This window comes from Corylus avellana, chromosome 6 (assembly GCF_965113065.1).
Source record: "Corylus avellana chromosome 6, dhCorAvel1.hap1.2, whole genome shotgun sequence".
Classification (NCBI taxonomy): domain Eukaryota; kingdom Viridiplantae; phylum Streptophyta; class Magnoliopsida; order Fagales; family Betulaceae; genus Corylus; species Corylus avellana.
The window spans coordinates 23,390,403-23,409,122 of record NC_142495.1 but is presented as its reverse complement, the minus strand read 5'-3'; the positions used below and the strand labels follow the sequence as shown (position 1 = coordinate 23,409,122).

General features: G+C 33.5%; 2 protein-coding genes across 2 annotated transcripts; both read right to left on the bottom strand.

Annotated features, from left to right (window-relative positions):
- Window positions 1–216: 216 nt before the first annotated feature.
- On the bottom strand, window positions 217–4,421 carry LOC132188367 (shikimate O-hydroxycinnamoyltransferase). Its single transcript, XM_059602795.2, has 3 exons — window positions 4,336–4,421; window positions 3,424–3,863; window positions 217–1,332 (listed from the first exon to the last, which is right to left on the bottom strand). Exons 2-3 carry the CDS (start codon window positions 3,829–3,831, stop codon window positions 436–438), a joined length of 1,305 nt encoding a protein of 434 aa, XP_059458778.1. The 5' UTR covers window positions 3,832–3,863; window positions 4,336–4,421; the 3' UTR covers window positions 217–435.
- An 11,455-nt stretch (window positions 4,422–15,876) lies between these two features.
- On the bottom strand, window positions 15,877–18,412 carry LOC132187166 (shikimate O-hydroxycinnamoyltransferase). Its single transcript, XM_059601372.2, has 2 exons — window positions 17,931–18,412; window positions 15,877–16,955 (listed from the first exon to the last, which is right to left on the bottom strand). Exons 1-2 carry the CDS (start codon window positions 18,342–18,344, stop codon window positions 16,065–16,067), a joined length of 1,305 nt encoding a protein of 434 aa, XP_059457355.2. The 5' UTR covers window positions 18,345–18,412; the 3' UTR covers window positions 15,877–16,064.
- Window positions 18,413–18,720: the final 308 nt, after the last annotated feature.

The following is an 18,720-nucleotide window of genomic DNA, read 5'->3' as shown; positions in this document are numbered from 1 at the left end:
TTATTAGGTATTCTTCTAGTGTTTTTCTAATATCCTCCCAACTGTGATGTGACTTTTAAAATCACCAATAGATTAAAAGTCAATAATGATAATCACAAATTCAACGATAATTTTAAAAGTCACATCACAATTAAGAAGACACCAAAATAACACTAGAATAACGCTTGGTATTTTCCAAATAGTTATATAACTTATATCAACAATTATTGTATAAAATGATTATGCTTCCTGTGAATTCAATATTAAATAAAAAGATACACTTGTTTCTAAGTCCACTTCACAGTTTAAACAAGTCAGATTTCAATGGTACAAATTATGTATGAAGAGAGAGGCGAGAAGCACTAGGGAAAAGGAACACAACCACCTCCTCCGGAAAACTTTTTGGCATGGCATAGGAAAGAAGGAAAGAAACCACGGCAGGGCGTTTCATCTTCCTCAGATCTCATATAACAATGTCTCAAACACTTTCATATGTTCAGATTGTAGAGCTATTGCAACTGATAAGCTGCCGTCATTGGTTGGACTTGGTATCATGAACGACAACCCCTCATACGGAATCCCACCTGGCCCCATGAATATGGGCCTGCCCCACCCAAAATCAGCATCATGAATCGGCAGCCTGATCCAGCTTGTTATGCCAAGATTTGGACACCGAAAAGTGTGGGCCCCACGAACGAGAGCCGATAGATCGGGCTGAAGCTCTAGATAATCAAGGGCTGATCTCAAATAATCGTTGTCCATCCGTTTCAATGCATTGTGAATCCTGCTCGCAGCGTACCATGTTGGTTTGGACAGAAGATCACCCGCCAAGGCCATTGGCGTGGCAGTGAAAATCACGTTCCCGAAGTACCCGGGCGGGAGCGGAGGACGCAATCTGGACCGTCCGTCGGTCGCGATATACAATTTGGTCTCTTGATCGTCGGGAAGCGCACGTGCCTTGCATGAGCATCTCCACACATGACCAGACAGCATCTCATACGAGCTGTAGTTGACTGTGTTGCCATCATCTTTGCAGTTGGCTTTGAGCGTATTCAACTGGTCTCGGGTTATTCTAAACATTGAGACTATTGTGCTATCGGTACCGGATTTTGTGGATTGGACAGGGGTCTTCATCAGCGGAGCCGGCTGGTATTCGACGTGCTGGAATGCAGGTTTAGGCGGGTCGCGCGCACGGAGTAGGGTCCGGCCGTCTATGAACGGCGGAATGGTAAGATCAAGGCCCCGAGACATATCTGACCATGTGTTCACAAAGTGGAGCCCAGAAAACCCATCCGCTACATGGTGTTGCATACCAACACCAAGTGAGACTCCACCACATTTAAAATATGTTACCTGCACGCAGAAAATAGATCAATTTTTTCCTCCTAAACACACAAATCCCTTTTGGTCAACCAATGCTGAATCATTAAAACTTGCATTTGACGCTAACCCAACCAACAAGAAAGCTTGTTTTAAAATCTCCTGGAAATGATAAAAGCTTCCGGATCTCCTCCCTGATTGGGAATACGTCTCTATTTTATAGTCAGAATTTAAAGTTCTGAGCAACTAATGATGTACATGGTATTAATGTTGGTAAGACTATTCAAAAATTTAAATAACGTTATATCATGTACACTTAGATACACAAAAGTCCAAGTTGATAACTGTGGTGGGAATCAAGTGCAGTGGTTGTAGTGGTTTATGTTTGGTCAAGGTTATCATAAAAAGAAAGTTTTAAGAGAGAAATAAATGGAGCTACTGTGATCAATATCACTGTTGTCTGATGGTAGTGGCGTGTCAATGACAACCAAAAATTTTATTTGGATTTGTTCTAGCCGCTACAATGGGTGGGACTTTTTGAACTAGGTTTTGATTTCAACGTTTCTATTGGTTTGTTAGGTGTTTACCCAAAAGCTATAGTACTTTTATTGTTTCAACATTTAGTGATAATTTATCACATTTATTTCTTTCCTAAAAACTTTACTTTTAGGACAACCTTTATTAAACATAGACAGCTACAACCACTGTCACCTCATTCCCACCACAATTAATAGAGTAATGTTATAAGTCTTTATAGAGTCATTTCAAATGTAATGCGACTTTTAAAATCATCAATAGATCAAAAGTCAATAAATCAAATCTTAAATTCAACGGTGATTTTAAAAGCTACATCACATTTGAAATGTCTCTAAGAGGACTCTAGGAAGAGTAATAGCATTACTCCAATTAATACCCATAATTATCAAAAAAGTGGACCACGTCAGCATTCACATTGCTCAGCAAATGTTTTAACTTCTAACTCCACACTTTTTCAAAGCATTTTCATTCCGTTCAGCATTTTAATTATTAACTGTCATTATTCTTTTTAAAATATTTTTTCTTCATTTATTTTCACTATTTTTGAAGCACTCACATCGGGCTTAACAAATATTTAGTTAAAATTTAGCTAGATAACACATTTTTCTATTTTAACTACCTACTTTTTTAAAGCTAAACCTACATTCGACTAGCATTTTAGATATTCACTTTCACTTTTTTATTTAAAATAATATTACTTTTTATCTACTTTCCATATTCTCGAAGAAGAGAGAATCATATTGAATTTTTTATTAATATGAATTATAAATTATTGTTGGCCAAAATTAGCTATTTTGACTAGTCCAATGTCAGTCTTCTCCAAGAAGAAAAAGAATCATATTTATTTTTTTAATAATTTAACTTATGCACATTGTAGAAGCTAATCAAATCTTTTATCTAAAGCGAGTATCCCGATGAGAAATTGTTTTTTTTTTTTTTTTTTTTTTTTGGTATTTTTTGGGTAGCCCAATTCAAGTGCTTACCATTCTTTATTTTGGACAAAAACATACACCAGTTCTTCTTATTATATGAAAAACCAGTAACATTTTTCAAGATATTTTAATGAGAATGAGTGTTTTAATGGGTTGGAGAATGGGAAGAAGGATTTTTTAAAAAATAAAATAAAATAAAAGAGTGGTTTGATGCTAATTAGGATGGCAACCCGAGTAAAAGTATTAAATATTCAAGTTCGATTCATTTAATTTTTTTAAGCACAAGTTAAGCTCAAGCTAATTGTTGAAGTTGATAAACTATTCAAGCTCTGTTCATTTATTTTTCGAGTTCGACCTACTCAATTAATTTATTGAGCTGTAATTTTTTATTTTTTATTTTTTTTACATTCACACTAATTATTAATTATTTAATTAGGGTAAAGATTTACTATTTAAGTAATAAGATAAATGAACTCAAATTTTAAATAATTGTATCTTGAGTTTTACGTTTATCTTATAGTAGTAATATCTATATTTAGACTCATCATTAATATAATTCAAGTTATATTTATTACGTTACCAAAAACAAATCATTTTTTTATCAAAATAGCACCAAAAAAACAAAACAAAAAGCAAAAAGCAGAAACTCGCGTACCTGCAAGACCAGAAGGGGATAAGATTCAATCCCTTTGGAATAGTCCACAGCAGGAATGAGCTGCCGGAGCTCCAACGTGGGCGCAAAATCGCCGAAATCATCGATGACGGAGGTGGTCTCAGCCTCGACGAAGAGCACCCCTTCGGCATTACAATCGATCTCGATCCTACCGTCTTCGTCCCGCTTGAGGCGGGCGGCCATCGGGTAGAAGGGCACGAGTGCCTTGCTGAGGCCCTCCTTGAGCACATTCGCGTCGAAGAAGTTGGCCGCGCCGGTTGGCCGGTAGAAATACACGCTCGGTGTGTGGAACCGCGGCACCACCAGGTCTACGTTCGAGTTCCACAGCGCTCGCCGGGGTGTCTCCCCGGCCGGCCGCACCATTGTAGACTCCTTCACGTTGATAATCATTTCTGCTTTCCTTTTCTTCGCCGTTTGCCAACCTGAGTGGTCCCACCACCACAACAGATTATAAATTATACAAACTAACGTGCCCATTTTCAGAAATTTTTAGCCAATCACTAATTATCACTGTACAACGCATATTTCTTTCTGAAAGAATTTCAAAAGAAACCCTTTTTTTAATAATAAAAAAAAAATCTTTTAATTCAATAATTTCGTCTGCTAAATCGCCGGGGCCACGAATCACAGGTCCCACAGAAGATCAAAATTCCCTCTGGATTGTCAGATTTCTGTAGGCGTCACAGACTGCATAAACTGAAACAAACCAATTTTTTTTGGGTTGTTGAAAAATCGTTTTTCCGCCCACATTCTCATATATTTCTTGTATTTTCCTTTATCCAATCACTAATTACAAGAAATAGAAGAAGAAGAAATGAAAGAGAAAATGGGGAATGTAGAAAGGAGAAGAAGAACAAGAACAAGAGTGAGAAGGAGACGGAGAAGGAGAGTTACCAGGAAAATGCAGAGAGAGGGGGGGGCGGTGTTGAGAGGTACGCAGTAGAAGACAGGTGTTTTGTGTCTTCTAGGTTGAGATTTTGGTAAGGAGTGAGTTTAAAAAGAAAACAAGAGAAGGTTAAAATGCCGGTTCTGTCACTTACCTACTACGCCAACTACATTGACCTCAACGAACCAGCACCCGCCACGTAAATGTTAGAGGGCACTCGCGATCATTAAAGATTTAAAGAAATGTATATTTGCTCTTTCTGCACTAGAAGGGTAAAGAAGGGAGACACAGAGCTTTTTTTTTTTTTTTTTTTTTAATTAATTAATTATTTGTAAGTGCGAGAGCGAGAGAGAGAGTTGGTGAGATGGTGACCTGACCCATAACCATAGTCCCCTGCGCTGGCTCCCCACCTATTCTTATCCTGCAAACTCAACTCTTGGGGCCCACTTTTTGTTTTTCCTTTTTCTTTCTATTAATGGGTCCCACTCACTTGTGGTGTTTCATACGTATATATGAAAAACCGTTCATTTTCTCTCCCGTCTTTTTCTCCTTCTTCAAAATTTTCAAAAGATAAAACCTTCCGTCAGGACAATCATGATAATACTACTTTTACTCCCCCTAATGAATCACGATAATACTATTTTTAAACTTCTTAATCGACATATAAACAAAAATATAAAAAATATATAAAAATAATTTAAACTAAAATACACTAAATTTTAAGATTATAAAATATCTAAAGGGTTAACATTTTACCTCTAAATTTTAGTTTTGAATTCAAAAAAGAGTTTTGAGGCAATAAAAACAAGTTTTAGAGCATTAGAAATAGGTTTTAAGACATTAAAAATAGATTTTGAGGCATCCAGAGAGTCACGATATTGCCAGGATCCAGGCCGCCAAAGCACACCGAGAGACCCGCTATGGGTTTGCAGATCCACGGCTAGGTCGCCGGCCAGATCCAGCGTGGGTCAGGCAATGACCCACGCTGGGTCTAGCCGGTGGCGTGCTTCGGCGGCTTGGATTCCGGCAGTGCCTCGTCAGCTAGGAGTTTTTCTTTTTGGTGTGGTTGTTCTCATTTTCATTTTTTGTATTTTTATCAAATTGATGATGTGTCATGTGATAATTAGATGCTGTAAAATGGGTGTTTTAAGGATGGATCAGATAGTATGGACTCTTTATGATTAAATTGTAAATTTTTACAGATTTAATAATAATATTTAAAATACATAACACGTTTAGTAAGAAATAAGTAATCTAGCTGAGGCTGTTTGTGGGACCCACAACCAAAATGATTTTAAGGATGCTTTGAAGTAATACAAAAATATAGTTGCTCGTCAGTCGTCACGCATCGTCCCTCCCACGTCTGGCGGTTGCTGGTTGGTTGATTATGGACATGAGTTGTTGCGACTGATCAAAGCCATCGTGGCGATAGGTTGCGCCCCGTCAACGTCCAGCGACGATCACGTGGTTGTCGTGGAGGATGATAGTATAATTAGTATTAATCCTTTCAACTTTGTTTCATCTAATAATTTTGCTTCCGCTTCTTGATCAATTTTTGACTATTTATTGTTCGACTTCATTGGAATTTGTTTACCAACTAATTAATTAGTTTATCTATTTTTCATATATATTTGGTTTTTTGCAAATTCATATTAAATATTAGTTAATATTATTCAGATTTTATCATTCTAATTAATTACTTTTTTATTTATACACTTATAAAAATTAACTCATTATATTATGTATTATAATGTTATGCACAATCTAGTAAGAGTGAAAATGCGGTTAGTAAAATTTACTAACTACCTTCGCTAATTGCTAACCTTTTTTTTTTTTTTTTTTTTGTTAAGTTCAATTTAAAAAAAAAAAAAAAACCAAAACCAAAACAACTTAATTTTTATAGTAATATGATAATATCATACTACATATGCCATCATTTTTAGATTTTTATATATATTTAAACACAAAAACGATGTTGTTTCATATATATATATAAAGGCGGTTAGCGGTTTTTCTAACCGCCTTCAAAAGAGGTTAAAATCGCAAACCACCTTCAAAAGGTGTAATACAGGTAGCGGTTAATAACTCCCCGCACACTACAAAATATGGAATTTTTTTTGACAAGGTGTTTTTGACGTGTTAGGTAATTTGACATGTCACTAAACTTTATTAACGTGTGTCGAACATTAAAAAAATGTGAGTGTCAAAAATTGGGATTTTTTGATGTGTCATTGTTTGACACGTCAAAAAAAATTTTGACATGTCAATAAATTATTGACCCGCTAGAAATTGACGTGTCAATAAATTTTTTAAAAAAATTATATGATTACCTATTTTTAAAAAAATACTATATACTTAATTAGACTAAGATAATACATATATGTATTAATATTCTAGATTGTTAATACTAAAAAGCACTTTAATTTTTTAGTTTATAATAGTCTTACAATATTGAAAACGTGATATATATAATTTGTTAACTAATATTTTAAAAAAAAATTAATATTATTAATTAATTAATTTTTGATGTGTGAAATAATGACACATCAATATTGACGTGTAAAAAATGACACGTCAATAATTATTGACATGTCAAAAATGATACGTCAATAAAGTTTTTCTTGACGTGGCAGTAATTACCACGTCAGTAATTAGTAAGGTGGCAAAAAGTGTATTGTTATACGCATCAAAAAATCATCTTTTTTTTTGTAGTACGCATTTTCACCCATACAATTTAATTTCGAGTCTTTTTCACATCAAAAAATCATCTCTTATGTGGACATATAAAAATAATAATAATAATAAAATAAAAACAATAAAAAAATTTATATATTCATCCTTGTGGCCAAGTCTTTTTCATATCACTCATTGAGTTTCTAATTTTGTATTTTAGCTTAATCACCCTTATTATCAAATAGACCACCTTCTCCTCTCTCTCTCACATCTCCAACCCTTGTTTTTCAACCCTTACTCTTCGTGGTCTAGGATATCACTTATCAGGATATGGATTAGCCCATATAGGCAGAAAATTCCAATAAACATGGAACATAAATCAAACTAGGGAAATTTCCACTTCAGACACTGACTTGGTAAAAATATTGGATAAATTCATCTTTAAGATTGAGTCATGCGACTATCGTTCTCCTCCCACCTCTAAGATTTGATGGCAAATTTATTATTAAATATGTAGAACGAACATGTAAGTCTCGCAGATTTAATGATGAATTTATTAAAAAAAGACAATAAACATAAAATATGTAAGAGAATGACTCCAAACAGATTTCTCGTTAGTCAACCATCAAAAATTATTTTGAGGAATGATTTTTTTCAAAAAAAAATTTTAAAAATGTTTTCTTTAATTTATAAAAATAAAATCATTGAAAAGATCTTATTTGTACTTTTTTTTTTTATCCATGTTGACAAGAGATCCAATCGTGCCTTTTAATTTAACAATTGGTTCTAAACACGTCGAGTCATGTAAATTATTAGAAGTTTTATAATATGTAAAATCCTTAAACCATCTAGTTATAAAAAATAAAAAATAACAACAGGAAAGAAACGAATTAAGAATTGTAATTTTCCTTTTTTTGAGTGATCACTGCTTTCCTCATAGTTCGTTTGAATGTTCTATACAGTGACCTTTCCTCGCACGATGCTTGAAATCTACAGAGAGAGAGAGAGAAAGAAGACTTGCACATTTTACTAGGAATTTTCTTTCGTGATCCTTCACCTGTCGGAGATGATCAACTTTAAGTGTCTGCGTTCCTCATAGTTCGTTTTCATGTTCTATCCAGTGATCTTTCCTCGCACGATGCTTGAAATCTATAGAGAGACAAAGAGAGAAAGAAGACTTGCACATTTTACCAGGAATTTTCTTTCGTGATCCTTCACTTGTCAGAGATGATCAACTACAGCGACCTTCTGCATTTTTTTTATTTATTTTTTACCAGGAAATTCAAATTTGGAATGGTAAATGTTTAGCTAAAGAGATTTTTTTTTTTTTTTTTTTTTTAACTATCTACTTTCTAATAATAGGTATATTTAAGTCAGCATTTTAGTTAACTACTTTTCGTTATTCCATTTAAAATATTAATTTTATAAAAATCAGAGATATTGAGATTTTTATTTTTATTTTTATTAATTTAGAGAGAATACTTCACTTTGAACCCCTGATTTACCACCCCTTTTGAGATGCCACCAAATTTTAAAACCTCTCACTTTGGACTCTAAACTTCCAATTTTTATCATTTTGAACCCTCCATTATATTTTAAACGTTAAAAGTTAGATAATGACATTTATATCTTTGACTTTTTTATAAAATTTTAAATTTACCCTTAATTTCAAGAGTCACAGTTGGACCACCTTGTGACCCTTTGTTTTCACTTTTCTTTTTTTTTTTTTTTTCTTTTTTAATAAAAAGAAAATTGAAGGGTAATTTTGTCTTTTTAAGGATTTTAACGGCAAAAATTGACAACGAGGTTTAAATTGTCTGCAAGTGAAAGTTCAGGGGTCCAAATTAAGAAGTTTTGAAGTTTTTTTGAGGGGATGAAGATGTTAAAACAGGATATAATTCAGAAATTTAAAGTGAAGTTTCTCGTAATTTAATTTATGCATTGTTGTGCTACGGTGTTTGCTAGCCAGTCAAATCTTTAATCAAAGGCCTTTTTTTTTTTGTTTTTTTGGTAATTTCTGCTATAAGACTAGCCAAAATAACATTGACTATATTTGACTAGCACAATGTAAGTGCCCAAAAGCTACTCTACAAAAATTTTCTCCTTATTTGGGATGACAAAGTGGGATGACAAAGTGAAGTAGCACGGAAAGAGGTGTAACTATTAACAATAGGGTCGTAGATGCTTGTTGCGAACCTAAATATTAAGTTTGTAACGGGATAAAATAAGTTTTTAAATGGAATCACACCTCTTAACAAACACTTACTTTTGTAAATAAACTTTTCATCCCTTGAATTGTCATACCACATCTACATCATTTTATAGAGAGTATTGCAGCTTATTCTAGGAAAATAATTATCATAGAATAATGCCTAAAATAAGGAAATTGCAATAGTATGAAATCATGATGATTATGGAAAATATTAGGACAATATTAAGAGAAATATTATGGGAATATATTGGAGATCCTATCAGTTAGGCAAATAGTATTGGACATCAAGTCCTAAAGTATAGAACGATTGTAACATTAGTTGTTACGAGCCTTCGCGACTTTCCTATGGCTAACTTATGGCCTATTTAGGTGTACATTTGAGAGGTCTAAAAGTGCATTTGAAGAAAAAAAAAATTGGTAAAAAAAAAATGAAAGAGCTTTTAAAGATACAAAAATGGGATAAAATGCATTTTTGACAAAAGCTTAAAAATGAAGCTTTTGCAACAAAAAAAAAAAAAAAACGTTTTTTTTAACTTAAAACTTTAAAAGCTATATTTCTCAAATACAATCTCAAAATGCTCTTAGAGTCTTGTAGAGAGACCTCAAAACTTCACAACGCAAGTATTAATTTTTACTAAATAATTCTATGTCATACTTTGTTGCAATATTGTTCTTAAATAAAGACTACAACCCAACTTGGCTTAGGATTAGGACTTATGCCCTATACGAATTATGACTCTTGCAAGAAAATAGAGAAAATACGAATCAAACTACTCGTGAAAATAACCCTTACATGGAAAGTAGGATTAACATAGACCCACAAACTACAAGTGAAAATAACCCTTACATGGAAAGTAGGACTAACATAGACCCACAAACTACAAGTGAAAATAACCCTTACATAAAAATTACACTCTTACATGAAAACAATGACATACATAGAGAAATAAAGCCTAACACGACTACGACCCCTTTCATAGAAATGAAGAAAGGAAAATGCTATATTTCTTCTCTTGACTTTTCTTTTATTTCACCATTTTTCAAAATTACCATTAGATTTGTAGGGCTATATAAGTCCTACACATGAAATTCACATATTTAATGGTAATTTTGAAAAATTAAAAAAAAAAAATTAAAAATTAAAATTTTGAAAGAAAAGATGTATAGTAGTACATTTCAGAAACAAAAGACAAACACAATTGTCACTCTCAATGGAGATAAGGTTAGATTTTTCTCCCATTCTAAGAGAGTGGATCATAACATGCATTGGCCTAAACACCTGCATGAAACTAAACAATAATAATTGTAGCATTAAAATATTGAAATTAATTATTCAGAAGAATTATTTAGTCAAAGGAAGAAAATCATTTAGTCAAAAGAATTATTTAATGGAAAAAGGGAAATGTAAGATGGACTTCATCGATTAGAGGTGAAGTATACACAATAACACGAATTCCTTTCTCTAAGAGGATTCTCTTTCAAGCATAGGGGAGAAAGGAGAAGAAAAATAAAGTTCATTTAGCTATAGCTATGCTAAAGGTTACTTGAGCATTTGCAAAAATCAAATGAAGTTTCACCTTTCATCCATCACTAGAACGATCACGCTACATCAACTCAACTTTGATAAATAGAAGGTGGACATTTGTCCTGTATATAACGTTACTCTATTAATCGTTATATTATTAAATTATCAGTTATCTCAAAAGTTTAAGCTGATAGGAAAAAAAGTAAATTTAATTATTTAATCATGTCCCCAAGATGTAGCTTAATCGGCCGGGACCATGCCTAATAAAGCGAAAGTCACTAGTTCGAATCCTCCTCCCCCTCTTGTGCGGACATGTCAAAAAAAAAAAAATTATTTAATCATTACTTTAATACTCCCTTTTAATAGGTGAGGCTCAACACGTGAAATATTTAAGTGAAAATGAGAGTTAAATTAACGGAGTCAAGGTTCGATCCGAAGACCTTTGACTATAATACCATGTTAAATTATTAATTATCCTAAAAACTTAAGTTAATAGGAAAAGGTAAATTTAATTATTTAATCATTATATATAACACTCATGAAAATGTATACAACTAAATATGATAAAATGCCTAAAAGGTACATTTCAGAAACATTATATATTGCACCCGAAGATGGATATTTTTATTTTTTCTAAACTTTATAGAGAAACCAGTTTTTAAGAGATTGACATACATAGAGCCTCAAAGGCCTCAAACCCTTGCCGTCCTACCAGGGCTACAAGGTCATGTTTACATGATTTGGGACTGTTAAGATTTTATTTAAAATGCATAAATAAAATTATATTTATTTTGAGTATTTTAAATAATTATGAAAAATATTTTCCATTTAAAGTATTAAGTGCATTTAATTGAAAGATCCACATTTTTCCTGTCAATCCAAGATTTTAGAAGAAAAACCAAAATTTGAAAGTACAAGGAAAAAAAAGTGGGCACCACATTGACTAGATATAAAGAAGTCAACTAGTTTATAAAGTATCATCCTCACTTAACAATAAATTGAGTGATGAAGAAGAGCACAGTGCCACCCGCAACACATGTATGAGTTCAGGCAATGGGCGCTATGAATCGCACTTCACACGTGCACATCGAACCCCATACAAAAATTCGAGAGCCTCAAGAGAACTTTGATCAACTAGAGAATGATTCACTCCATTAAAAATATCTATTTAGTGTAAAATGAAGAATAATACTGTAAATATAATCTTTCAAACTTTATTTTTGAAGAAAAATAAATGGTGGTTGGAATAGATTAATATGCTATAAATATGGGATAAACAGTTCTCCTAATCTAAAGGCTCATAATGATGCTCTACTTCCAACTGTTCCTTTCAAATCAACCCCATCCATATTAATTTATATGGAGCCCCTAGCCCCCAAGCCCAAACGGACAAAGGCTAGTGCCGAACTCGGGTCAACTAGGTTAGGACTAGCTTAGGATTGCATTCTTTTTTCAAAAGTTGTGTAATTATCGGTCTTGATATCAATGTACTAGTTCCCCAAAGATAGTTGAATTTGGAGATTACGATCCGTGAAATGAAGGTTATTAATTTGAATTTTCTCAACTTTTTTGAAGGTAAGTAAAAGAAAAAAAAAAACAAAACAAAATATATCAATGTATGTATATGTGTACATCAGGATGTGTATAATAAATATAGAAATACAGTTACAAGCTATAATATAATTTTCCATTTCATTATATATATATATATATATATTACAAATATAAGTTTGGTCATGTTATTGTTTTTAATAAATTTATAAACAAAAGTGAATTAATCAAATTAACTCGGATGGTAAAATCCTAATAATAATAATTAAGTAACTAATTTTTTTTTTTTTTTTGGAAACATACTATACCCATTCATTGATAAAACTTGGGAGCTTAAAGTTCTTACAAACAGAGCAAAATGCTCTGAAGTAAATCATAGCCGAAGTTAAAGATACAGTCATCAACAGCAGACTAAATCAACCATAACACAGCATCCGCTAACCTATGACTAATCATCAAGTTTAAAAATCAAATCTGCATCAAACAGACACCATCTAATGTATAGGTAGCGCTTATTTCTCGGCCTTAAGAGCAAAACTCTCAAGCCAATACTTATTTCTCAACCTTGAGAGCGAAACTCCCAAGCCGATACTCATCATCCTTGACCCGAAGGGCAGGATAAGTAACTAATTGTTAGTATGGGTTTATGAAGCAATATCACTAATGAATCTATCTACCTTTTATAAGGAATTAATTAGTTAATTGAGCAACGGTAAACAAGCTTCCATTGGTTTGAAATAAAATAAATCGAATTTAAACAAATGAATAATGTTACATCCTCAACTCCCATTATAATGAACTAATGTAGCGCTGCCCATTAGTCATTGGATCAGCTTTTAGTAAAACATGTAAAAATTTAAGGGTGGATGAGCACGGCCGCATTAGCACAATAGAATGAGAATTGGATGAAAATTGAGTGTTTAAAATTGCTCTAAGTCCTCGTTTGGTTTGTGGAATGGATATTCCATTAAGAAAATAAATAATTATTATTGAAAATGAAGGATGATGGAATGAAATAATTATTCATATTCGCATTAGCCCAATAGATTAAGAATATGATGAAAATTGAGTATTTAAAATTACTCTAAGACCCGGTTTGGTTTGTGGAATTAGTATTCCATTAAGAAAGTAAATAGTTATTATTAGAAATAGAGGATGGTGAAATTGAATAATTATTCATATCATTAATTCGATGACAATATATATGTTTTAATTAGAATTGAATCAAAATTACTAAAAAAACTCATTATTTTTTATTTTATTTCAAACTATAAAAAAAAAAAAAACAAAAAAAATCATAAATGTTGAATTTGCAATAGGCGGTCGGCCACCCAAAATAGTATATGGGAGTAGTCACATCACCACCGGTGCAACTGGGGGTGGCCACAAGTTCACGACCACCCCTAGAGGCCAATTAGAGGTGGCCAAACCACATTCATGTGTATTGGGGGTGGTGCAACCACTCGCAAAGACTGTTATGAGATATTTTTAGAAAATGTTTTCTATTTTCTTAAGAATTGGTATTCATTTTCGTAGGGTTAAATACTTTATTCCTTTGTAGTTTAACTTCTTTATTTTTTGCCTCATATGGTTTACTTTTTATCAAATGGGGTACCTCTGATTTACCTAAAGACAGAGATGGTACCTCCGTCTAAATTCTATCCAAAATTTGACGAAACGCCACATCAACACCAATAAAAAATTGACATGTGTCCATATAATTAATTTTTTTTAAAAAAAATTAAATTAAAAACATTAAAAAATTATATTTAATTAATTTTTTTTTTAAAAAAAAAAAGTTTGGGGGTGGCCTCAGATGGGGTGGGCCAGGCCACCCCCAAACTTTTTTTTTTAAAAAAAAAAACAAAAAAATGTAATTAAATATAATTTTTAATGTTTTTAATTTAAAAAAAAATTAAATTAATTATAGAGATACGTGTCAATTACCAATTGTGCTGATGTGACATTTCATCAAATTTTAAATGAAATTTAGATAGAAGTATCATCTTCATCTTTTAGCAAATTAAATATACTTTATGTAATAAAAAATAAATCCTAAAGAATAAAAAATAAATAAATTAAACCACATGCGATAATAAGATATTTAACCCTATCGTAAAAGGAATAGTTATTCTCAATACCTCCGCCAAATAAAAGGCCGATTATTTATGTAAAATAGAAATAATGTCTTGTCCCAATAGGCCTCAGGACATCGACTACAAGTGTGGGTTGTCTATCATGTCTCCATCTTCGGCATTTGGGCCTTCTTTGCTAGTCATAGGCTTTAGGCTTAACTCTTTGTCCATCATCTCTAATGATGTAATTTGTGTATGGGGCTCGCATCTCCTTTATTTATTTTTTTCTCTTCTTGTTATATAATATTTTTCTTGCCTAGAAAAAAAAAATTAAAAAATTGACGATTGGAGACCCTCATCATAGGCTCAAAAAAAAAACAAAAACAAAAACAAAAGAAAAAAGAAAAAAAAAAAAAGAAAAGAGAAAGAGATTTTCGTTGTAGAATTCACCTTACTGTGAAACTTACTCTCCAATTATGGACGAAGATGCGTAATAGAGTATAGGACCTGGTGTGTTCATCCAACTTTAATTTATTGTAATAGGTTGATGTGTCATTCTTTTATTGGAGAGCACAAAAAACTTGATTTGTGTCAGGACCTCATAAAACTTATTATCTTTTATGTTTGGTCTAATATTCTTGCCCTCTGGTCTTGAACACACTGAGGAGTACAAGATCAATTCTCTCTCTAGTTTTCATCTCCCTTCTCTCTCTTAGACGCAGAGAATCAAATGTAAAGGAGGACTTTGAAGAGTTCTTGGACATGATAGCCGTTTCCAAGAGGATTGCAGAGTCTTTGAAAAAGCAAATATATATTATAGGGAGATACTAGATGTTTCTTATTAACTTGTATAAGTGATAAATTACCGTTTATCTTAAAAGTTTAAACTAATAGTGTTGAGTATATATATATATATATATATATATATATATATGTAAGAAATTTGGGAGAAAATTATATAAACATAAAAGAAATACTAACCTCTGGCCATTGTTGTTTAAGTACTTGAATTGAATACTCGTTGAACGTTTGTAGAATTCACAATCCCAGAACCCTCAATTTGCAATCCTAGAACCCTCACTTTTGTTGGAGAGTGATAGATAAGGATTTTTGGCCTATCTGTTTTTCACGTTAAAAGTTGTGATCGATGGATATCACAAGCTTGTCTTTTATATAGGCCAAGACCCCTATCCATTTATCTTACGTTGCTTCCTTCTATCAAGGGAGACAACACTTGGTGAAAAATAAAACACCTTTTCACCTTTAGTAGTTAACTGTACATTAATTACCCAAAGTTTTTAGTTTAATAAAATTTATATTTAAATAAGATACTATATACATATAATATATGTGACATGTGGGCCAACTTAAGTCTCCTGATATAAGATTAATTATAAGATTAATTCTAATAATATATATATATATATATATATATATATGAGTGTAAAAAGACAGAATCATTGAAAAAAAATTTATTGAAACATTCGTAAATAAAATAGCTGAGCAGCTCGGGACTACACCTGTATTGGCCCAAAACATAAATGAATTAAGCTTAAAGAAATTATCTAGCCTGGCGGGTGTAATAAGCTCAAAGTTTCGAAATAAAATTAAATGAAAAAAGTTTGAACATTCAAAGCCCACTTCAATTTAAAGAGTACAAGATAAGAAAGAAACACAGCCACCTTAATTAGGAAGAGCTCCTCAGAATTCAAACAACAACTTCTCAAACTCTTTCATATGTTCGGATTGCAGAGCAATGGCAACCGACAAGCTTCCGTCATTAGTTGGGCTTGGTAATATATACGACAGCCCCTCGTACTGAATCCCGCCGGGTCCCATGAATATAGGCCGACCCCACCCAAAGTCAGCCTCATAGATCGGCAGCCTCGTCCAGCTTGTTATACCAAGATTCGGACATCGATAAGTGTGGGCCCCACGAACAAGCGCCGACACGTCAGGCTGAAGCTCTAGATAGTCGAGCGCCGATCTCAAATACTCGTCGTCCATCCGCGCCAATGCATGGTGAATCATGGATGCAGCATACGACGTCGGTTTAGACTGGAGATCGCCTGCTAAAGCCATTGGAGTGGTGATGAAGATGACGTTGCCAAAGTAACCAGGCGGGAGTGGAGGATGCAATCTGGACCGTCCGTCGACTGCAACATACAGTTTGGTCTCTTGATCATCAGGAAGTGCACGTGCCATTGTCACACATTTCCACACGTGTCCTGACAGAATCTCATATGAGCTATATCTAACTGTGTTGGTATTGACATCATCCTTAAACTTGGTTTTCAGCGTTTTTAGCTGCTCCCTCGTTATTTTGAACATTGACACTGTTGTTGTAGTGTCAATGGATTGAAGAGGGGTTTTCATCGGAGGGGAGGGTTGGTATTCAACGTGCTGGAATGCAGGCTGAGGTGGATTCCGGGCACGGAGGAGGGTCCGGTTGATGAATGGTGGAATGGTTAAATCAAGGCCTCGAGCCATATCTGACCATGTGTTCACAAAGTGGAGCCCAGCTAACCCATCACCAAGAAGGTGTTGCAGACCAATGCCAAGTGAGACCCCGCCACATTTAAAATGTGTTACCTGCATCCATGAGAAAAATGTCAACGCCTAATTTAGCTCGTTTTAGAGCATGTTTGGAATTAATTGCTTTAAGAAATAGAGGTTTTAGAGTTACTATCCTTTGAGATGATAATTATATATTTCCGAAAAACTAGATCTAATGAAATGATGATTTGCAATAAGTATAGAAGTAACTCTTGTATACCTCTCGTGTCACTCTAAAAATAATGTATCTTTTAAAAAATTATTTCAAATTTTTTGTTTTTATTTCTTATTTCTTCTTTCTTCGGTACAAAAATATTAACTAACAATTCAAAATACTAAATACTTTTGAAAATACATAAATAACTTTTTATTTTTATGTTACATCATAACATTTCTTTAAGCCAAAAACTAAAAACACTTTAATTTTTAATTAAACACATTAACAAATAGAGCCAAAGACAAGGATCCAATTCATTTCAAATGAAATGACTTATATTAATTGAAAGAATCTTATTCCGATCGAGAGCAGACCCACCAAAACAATAATAAATGGATTGGGAATTTAAACAATTAATTTGTAATTTTGCCAGCACATTTAATAATGCCCATATCAGATCTATATGTCCAAATAAATTTTGAGTTGTCCAAATACTTAGACAAATAGATCCTATATATATAAACTTTTTCACATGTACCACCAACTTCCTAGTAATTTAAATAGCAAATTGTTGTAAATCTATCCATAACAAAATGCTTACAAATTGTACTCAAGCCACAATTGCGAAAGATAGTAATGGCCGAACTACAACACAAAACCCTATAAAAATAATAATAAATATAAAACAAAAAAATTATTATTACTTTTTTTATTTTTTCATACTAAACTTTCTTATTTTTTTTTTTTTTTTTCATCAATCAATTTTTAGTACAATTTTTATCCGCTTAAAACTAAGGATGGGCTTGACATAAAAATTTGTATCCAACCCACAACTCTAAAGGTGAAACACGTACCTGCACGACCACGAGGGGAAAAGAGTCGATCCCTTTAGAATAGTCAACAGCGGGAATGAGCTGCCGGAGCTCCAAGGTGGGCGCAAAGTTGCCGAAATCACAGAGGACGGAGTCCATCTCGGCCTCAACAAAGAGCACGCCCTCGGCATTACAATCAATCTGAATCCTGCAGTCTTCGTCCCGCTTGACTCGGCCGGCCATCGGGTAGAAGGGCACGAGGGCCTTGCTAAGGGCCTCCTTGAGCACCCTCGCATCAAAGAAGTGGGCGGCGCCGGTAGGCCTGTAGAAATAGACGCTCGGGGTGTGGAAGCGGGTCACCACCAGATCCAGGCTCGAGCTCCACAGCGCGCGCTTCGGGGTCTCCTCTGCCGGCCGCACCATTGTGGACTCCTTCACCTTCATGTCCATTATCATTTCCCAACCTGCAGGCTTTGGAAATGAAATTCTGGGGCTTTAAAAGATATTTGGAGTTAGTGGGTACGTTGCAGCGTTAATGTAGTATATATGTAACTTGAGGATATAATATAATGACGTGTTCGCTTCCTCGACCTCACTCTCTATTTACCTTTTTACCTTTATAAATGGGCAGGGATCAATGTTTTTTGTTTTTTATTTTTTATTTTTAGGGTTAAATACTCCATACCCCCTAGAGTTTCTCAACTTTATTTTTTCCCCCCTAGGATTTCATTTTTATTACAGGAGGTCTCTGTGGTTTTGATAAGTGACCAAGTTAATCCATCCGTTAGTTGACTGTACGGACTGACACCTGGACCAATCAGACGTTAACACG